This window comes from Octopus bimaculoides, chromosome 6, assembly GCF_001194135.2.
Source record: "Octopus bimaculoides isolate UCB-OBI-ISO-001 chromosome 6, ASM119413v2, whole genome shotgun sequence".
Taxonomy (NCBI): domain Eukaryota; kingdom Metazoa; phylum Mollusca; class Cephalopoda; order Octopoda; family Octopodidae; genus Octopus; species Octopus bimaculoides.
In genome coordinates, this window is record NC_068986.1 from 1,168,088 (window position 1) to 1,176,291 (window position 8,204).

The 8,204-nt window shown below is 35.2% G+C and overlaps 1 protein-coding gene across 4 annotated transcripts in view; it reads right to left on the reverse strand.

The window, feature by feature from the left end:
* The window catches only part of LOC106881512 (uveal autoantigen with coiled-coil domains and ankyrin repeats protein), a 128,689-nt gene that overhangs the window by 70,846 nt on the left and 49,639 nt on the right, over positions 1-8,204 (reverse strand). For 2 of the 4 annotated variants that reach the window (XM_052968532.1, XM_052968533.1), the window contains exon 2: positions 4,779-4,858. The exons of 1 other annotated variant lie outside the window; for it this stretch is intronic. Coding sequence is in view for 1 of the 3 variants with exons in the window: in XM_052968531.1 (XP_052824491.1) it covers positions 1,381-1,492; positions 4,779-4,858; positions 7,251-7,401 (343 nt within the window). In the remaining 2 variants the exon portion in view is untranslated. Of the gene's footprint in view, positions 1-1,380; positions 1,493-4,778; positions 4,859-7,250; positions 7,543-8,204 lie in introns of those variants that run through there. One more of the 4 variants, XM_052968531.1, reaches the window with a different exon arrangement.

Sequence of the window (8,204 nt, forward strand, 5' to 3'; positions counted from 1 at the left end):
AAACAAAAACTAACTTGCTAGTTAACCTGCCTTTGATGTTGCTGCACCTCTTATGTGTCCATAGCTTGCACCGGGTACATCTTATAGAGTTACTACCTACTCCTTTTCTACATACTGAGCAGGGCCATCTACCTGAAGGGGTTTGTGTTTTATCTACCTTCCTACTTATTAGGATTTTGGTTTTATATATATATATATATATATGTATATATATATATTTATATGTATATATATATATATATATATATGTATATATATATATTATATGATCCTTAATGGAACTCTGAAGAAAGGTCAATATGAGAAAGTGTGACCTGGCTGGGCCTGTGAATTTCCGTGTATAATCCTGGTCTTCTACATTAGAAAATTTACATCTTGTAGATGCTTGAGACATTGGTTTCTATAGAAACCTTTTATTGTAGACCAGTCTACTGGAAATATGTTCATTGTCTGTGTTTCATCATCAATAATTATGAAAGTAAATAATTAATAGTCAATAGCATGAAGTATCTTCTCATCAAACTAATCATCAACTTAATATCATTTTCATTATAATAATAAAAAGAATACAATTTTTTTCATTTATCTTTGAAGATTAATTCATTGTTAATTTAATTCATTTTCTTTGTTTTTTTTTTTATATCTCGATTTTATTCTTGTTTACTAACATGTCACGATGTGCTGGAGCTTAAACTACTTTTCCTTTCTGTCTTTTATTAGATCTGAATATTGAGAGATGTGTGTGGCTCTGCGTGCATGTGTATGTTTGTCCATCCTTATATGTAACATAAGTGATGTGAACATGCAATAACCAGAAGTTAAAAACAGATTGCATTCTGGAACATTGGGAATTTTACCCAAATGTATAAAGTCAGAAATCTGAAGAGAAAAGGTGTTGTCAATTTAAGTAAATCATAGAATATTCCTGGTACTTACTTTATCAACTCATCATCATCATCGTTTAACGTCCACTTTCCATGCTAGCATGGGTTGGACGATTTGACTGAGGACTGGTGGAGCCCGAAGGCTACACCAGGAGAAATGCAAAGTAAAGTAGTCCCTGTTTGGACCCAAAATATAAAAGGATAAAGAGTGAATGCAACATAGATTTGAAACTGATAATCTACCTACTCCACTACTCCACCACATTAATAATAAAAATATTAATATTAGTAAACTATTAAGGGTGATGGATTCTTGTTTTTGGTTACAACCATTTATGTTCTGAGTTCAAATCCTGCTGAGGGTGACTTTACCTTTTCTCCTTCAGGGATTGATAAAACAAACACCTGTCAAGTACCATGTGAATATAACCAATTAAATCCTCTCCATCTGTGGCCTTCTCCCAATATTAGAAATCTATGTTAGGGAATTGCTTACCATTAATTTCATTTTGGATATCTGTAGGTAAATTCACGAGACAATGTTGAAGGGCAAATCTATTAATTGTTTCTTTTTCCAGTTCTTCATGAAAGTGAAACCGTTGGTTGTCCTGAAATTGATTGTAATATCTGTAACAATATTGTTTGAAGTATTTCATCATTAAATACATAATTAACTCAAAATTCAGTTCTGCTACTGAAATGTGCTTGTGAGTAAGTTTAAAGATTTTTATAACATGTGCAAAAACTAGATATCAAATGTGGATATTCCATACACCTTCTTTTGTAGTCTTTGATTTAAAGTGCAAACTTTCAAGCCCACTTCATCTTAACTTAATCTAGAATAGATTAAGGCAGCAAGCTGGTAGAATCCTTAGCATGGTGGACAAAATTCTCAGTGGCATTTCATCCATCATTACATACTTTTGGCCTGTAACAGTGGCATTTAAATATACTAGCTTATCCAAGTGAAAATGTTACAAAACTTTTCACTCATTTTGATGAAGATTATTTTCTATAGATGAGAAATTTTTACCTTTGAAGATAAATCCAGAAAGATGATAGAAATCCAGAAAGAAAATGGTAAATTTTCTGTTAACACTTATGTAGGCTTTAAGAAATGAAACACCTTCGTTTTTAGTCCTTAATTCTAATGCTAATTACAAAGTTTTATCTATTTCTCAAAAATGAAAAAGAAAGAAATGTAATCAGCGTTTTACTTAGGTCCATTTCACAACCATACGGTTCTTGCTTTGATCCTATTTTGTGGCACCATGGGCAGGTGCTGTCCGTTATTGCCTAGGGTGACCAATAATTTGTGAATGGAATTCCATTCACTCACTTACTCAATGGGGCTGAGGTCATCCTAGGTTAATGGTCCCAGAAGTGACATCATGCTTAGATCCAACTAAGTCCACCATGCCAGCCCCTCTGCATCCTCCAAGATGATCTTAAGCTTCTGGAGATCTTCATAAGTTAACTTCTTGTTACTTGAGGGTATGCAGGGGTCTGTTCCAATGTTGGGCAGTTCGGTTTCTACCTGTTGGTGTTGTAACAAGTTGAAGGTTCTTCTGGGTGGGTTGTTGGCCCTCTGCAGAATAGTCAGATGATGGGATTGCCATCTTGGCAATAAGCTGGTGTACCATTAGGTGCATTAGGTCACCATTAGTCTGGACCCTCCTTCGGAGACTAGCTAGCCTTGGGTGCCCTACCAGGAGCAAAGCTGCATATAGTAGTTTTCCCTTGGATCTATGGAACACGCAATCCCCCTTGCCACAAGGCTAGACCCAGGAGAGAATTGAAATTTGGCAGACAAAAAATAAATACTGACTGAAGCCCATCATGTGTGTGTGTGTGTGTGTGTGTGTGTGTGTGCGTGTGTGTGTGTGCATGCATACACCTGTGTCTTAAGATTATCTCCTGTTCACGTTTGGTATTGACACAATTACCATAAGGTAAAAATTATTCTTCTCTTGAAGGGAAGATAATTGCAATAGATCTAGAATTTATCTTGAATGGTGTTTGATATACCTATATTCATATTTTATTGCCCATCTTCATGTCAATGGCCTATTTGAGTTATTTCTTTTAGCCCATTTTCTTTTAGATTGTGCAGCTTGCCCTCGGCCATAAAATTTTCCATCTATTTGTATATGTCTCAGTACTTTATCTCATGGAGTCAAAGTTGGACAACTGCTCTACTGATGATACCCACTCAGTCAGAAACGTGTGTCCACAACTGTCCCCTTATCTACAGACAATCAGATTATCTTTCCCTTAATGGCATATCAATATCAGGGAATTATTCATTCTTGAAGTTGTCTCCCCTTTTCATACCTAATTATATATGTATGTATGCATGAATGCACATACATACATGTGCATATATACATATATGTATGCATGTGTGTGTGTGTGTGTATATATATATATATATATATATATATATATATATATATATATATAGAGAGAGAGAGAGAGAGAGAGAGAGAAAGATAGATAGATAGATAGATATGTCTGTATGTGTATATACACAACTTTAATAGTTAGATCCATTCTATACTTCCCTTTAAGTATGACCCTCACCACAGAAGGACTCGACACACACTTCCCTCAATCATACATAGCGAACTTTAACACATACTAGTATACCTTCAAACACATGCACTATGACTATACACACACACACACGTATGCAATTCCTTTTTTTCTTTTTTTTTTCTTTGCTCTGTACTAAAACATTTTGTTCTTTGCAGTGAAATTCTTATTGGTTCGGTAAGTCTTTGCAAAAGTAAAGTCAACTTTTGCCTATGACTTATTGATCTTAGCATGGAACAAGAAGTTACTGCCACTGATAAGTGAGCCAAATTTTCTAAATTATTGGACAGCTTCCAGCTTGTAGTTGTCTCTATGTAATGGTTGGGGTTAAGTATCGACATCCTAACATTTCTCGTCTGGTTTATTACCAAGCTGATTTACAGACTTGTCTTTCATTAATCTGTGATTGATAAAATAAAGTCCAACACTGGAGTCAATTTGACTACAGTGTCTCCCAAAATAAAAACAGTTTAATTAAGAGAAATCGTTTGTGTCAACACTTTTGTTATTAATTTATTAGACTAATTATGAAAAAATATTTTGCACAAGCATAACTGTTCAATTTTCATTTTCTTCCTTTATTTATTTATTCATTTATTTATTTATGGTCCAAATCCCACCTAAATCAATTTTACCTTTCAACCCATATACTGGGGTTGAAGCCATATGCTGGGGTTGATTTAACTGACTGACACCTTCCCCTCCAATTTTAAATTTAGTGCCTATGTAAGAAACTACTACTACTGCATAATCAGAAAGTAAAACTGTGTTCATAACCTTATAACCTCTTCCAGGGCACCTTGAGACTGGTGGAAGAAAGAGTGAAATTATTCCCAGATCAGAGACAAAGTCTGAATTGTTACAACAGAGATCTCTGGTAAGAAAAAAAAAAGACCCTGGTTCGAAGTGGGTGGAATTAAGTCAGATAACAAATTATAAGTCTCTAAGACTGGTGGGAAGAAGATATTCTTGAACCAGCGATGTGACCTCAATGCTTGCAACACAGGGGATTCCACTAAGGTCATCCAAGAGTTAGGTGATGGCATTAAATCAAACAATACATTAAGTTGATTGGAAGTGTTAAACCCAGTAATCATGACCGTTTCCAGGGCCTCCAATAACTGATGCAAGGAAATGAGAAAGCTATCCTCAGATTGAAGATCTAGTCTGGCCTGAAAGCTGAATTTTTGCAACAGAGTGGACTCTGCTAATATGCCCAAGAATCAGATGATGGTGCTAAATCGTCAATGCATTAAGTCTACCACCCAATTACATTAGGAATAGTTGAAAGCTACTTACCAAAGTTTGAATACAGTTTGTAATTAAGGGAATTTTCTCAACAACATTTTTGTCATTTGTGCCTTCTTTAATATCATTGTCTATTAAAAACAAGAATATTATATTATAAATAAATTTCTAATAAAAATATGTTTTAAATAATAATTCTGTTTAACTACAAATTAATTCTTCACAAAGCTTTAGGTAATATCAGCCATAGTAGCAAAATAAAGAAAAAAAGTAAATAAAATAGGAAGAAAGAAAAGAAAGAAAAAATATCAATGCAACCCCAAGAGCTTCAACTGGTCACACAACACAAGGTTCAATGAAACCTACTGAAGCAAGTGAGCATGCACACGGTATTTCCACAGGCAATGATGAAGCTAAAGCATTTGAAAAGCCAAGCACCCTCATGGGGCATCATCCGACACCTTGGTGAGGTGAGCTGCCAAGGATGACAAGAACTTCGCCATTAGTGGCCCTGTCCCGCCAAACATCTCGCAGGTTGGAAGAGATAATCTTATAAGAGTTGGATGAGATATGGTGGCATGGCCATCTCTCCCCAGCTCTTATACTATTTATTAAATTCAGAAATACAACAAACACGAGGGTCAACGGTAACAACAGATCAATCATTTATTCCTGGTTGGTGTAGAGCCGTTTGGTTCCCGGGTGAAAGGTATGCCGCTATAATACCAAAGGAAGCTGAGAGAAATACGTGTTGACACGACGCCTGCTGGATGAATAAGAGAGGGAACGCTATATCTTTATTCTCCACGTGTTGCATTGTGCATGCATGCTCGCGTACTTCCGCTGACGGCAAATCCCTTGCACATGTGCAATGGCACTTCCCAAGATGGCAGCCACACGCGCCACTACAATCTAATTATTCTAATGTTGCTGAAGAATGTTGAAAATACTTCACCAAAGCAAGTTCTTTAGACCAGTGGTCCTCATAAGTCCATTTAAGATTTTGTTGATAAAATTTATGAACAATAAATTTGTTATACTTCTACATAGCACAAAATGCTTCAACAGTCTTTTTATTCAATTCCTTATAATATTTAATTATAAGAATATAATAGGATTTTTATTTTTTAAGAAGTGGGTCCAGTAGAGTAAAATAGGAATCAAAGGGGTTCATGGGCAAAAAATGGTTGAGAACCACTGCTTTAGATAAAAATAACGACATCATAAGAATTTAAAGCTTTCACGAGAACATGAAACAATTCTTTTTGGAACAGTGGGTCTCAAAGTGCATAAAGTTATAGAAAATAGCATACAAATGTTGGGTTGAAAATTTCTTTTGGAAAGGAAAATCGAAGGCCGTCACTGGGACTTAAACCCACATCTGTAGTCATGACGAATTTCTACCATTGTACCAAAGATGTCATGGCTACAAGAGATATGGATTCAAACCCTATGGCCAGCTTTTGACATTTTCTAGCTAAAAGGGTTTCACAACCCAATATTTACATACTATTATCGATTTTATGTGCTTTGAGATCCACTGTTCCAAAAATATTTATCTAATGATAAGATATTATACTGTGCTTTTAAAGAATGACAAATGTAACATTGTGCTTTCGTAAAGTACAATAGACCAATGGTTCATTCGGTAAAATAATAAAAGGATAGTAATTATTATAATTAACAGTTTTAAATTACTATAGAAGATAATTACAAATAATTCATCAAACAGGATGGTGAGCAAGTAAATACATGAGTTCGAGAAAACCCTTTGGTCACGTTAAAGAGCTGGTTACCTCTATTCACTGCACTATACCCAAAATGGAAATAAAACATGAGGGAAAAGTTGTCAAAAACCATGGCGAGGTGGAGAGTGAAGTGAAGAACCAAGATTTCTAACATTGGACAAGTCAACACATTCTGTGTATGTATGTGTGAAGGTATTTGACTGGTGTTTATTTAATCAAACCCAGAAGAACGGAAAGTAAAGATGACCTCAGCGGAATTTGAACACAGAACGAAAAGGGACGTAACTAACACGGTAAGGCTTTAAATCCATTGCCCCTCTGATTCTATTCGTTGTCCCTTGCCAAATGTAGAACAATAATTTCAAAATAAGTCACAAAACCACAAACTTGTGGGGGAGAAGTTGTTTATATCAAATCCAGTACTTTACGTGGTAACTTGTTACCAACCATGAAAGAATGAAAGACGAAGTCCACCTTGGCGATATTTGATCTAAGTACGTAAACGACCGCATCTAAATAGTGCCAAGTGTCTGACCGACTACTGATTTTGTCAACCCACCACATTTACCAGGCAAATAATAATTTGTAGACATTTAAACCTGTCATATATTACGTTAAAATGTACGAATGTCGATAATAATAAATTAAAGAAAGTAAAAATATGAAAAAAAAAATTCTTTGGACTCATACATACATGTGTGTGCACGCGTGCGTTGTGTGTGTGTGTGTGTGTGTATATATATATATATATATATGCATGACTTCACAAGCTTACCGATTGCTCTCAGGTGGTCTAAAGTATTTATGACATACTCTTTTTTTACTGGTATCTGGACCGTATCTTTAACAGTTACAACATCTGTAATTAGTGACTCCGAATTTATATCGGATATTTCAAAAATAGCTTCACTTGTCGTAGTCATCATTGTGAAAGACTCTTAAAACTTACTCCTTAATTGATTGCGTGAGTGCGTAGGTGCGTTCGTTGCTATGGCGAATAATTAAGGTTGCTATGAAAGAGGGGAGAAAATTTAGTGGCCGAATAATTTCCCTTGAACATAGGTTCATTAAAAAAATAAAGTTTCGTACTAGATTTTCAAGTGAACGAGCAAACAATTTCCAAAGAATGAGAGATTTACGAGTGTCGATGCTGCATGCTATTCTGACCGACATAGTTACTGAACTAGTTCATGAACGAAAATCAGGATAGCAGTTTAGTTAAGAAGTCTGAGTCGCAATCATAAAGTTCTGGGTTCGATCCTCAGTGAGACATCTGGGGTGGGGGAACGTCGTTTAGTAAAATTTTGTGTTGATCCGAGCCTTGTACGATTTTCAGATGTTGTTGATGATAACTCTACATTGCTATAAGATATTACGCCTAAGCTATTTAGAGTTAAGCGAGTATAAACTGGGCTTACTGTTTTGTTACTACTACTACTACTTTATATGTATGCATTTGTTGTGCAAGATTATTGATGTGAAATCGTTTGTTGGAACAGACATTGTTGTGCTTGAGGATGGTCATATTTTGCCAGTTAAGCACACGCACCATACATTTGGTCTTCCCTTCAGCTTTTATTGTTATTTTTTATCCTTGTCAAAGTTCTTTCGTCACACATCCTGTGACCTCTTCAACGACTCTCTCTATCTCACATGTATCCTCTTGCTTATTCCATTTTGTCTTTATATATATATATATATATATATATATATATATATATATATATAT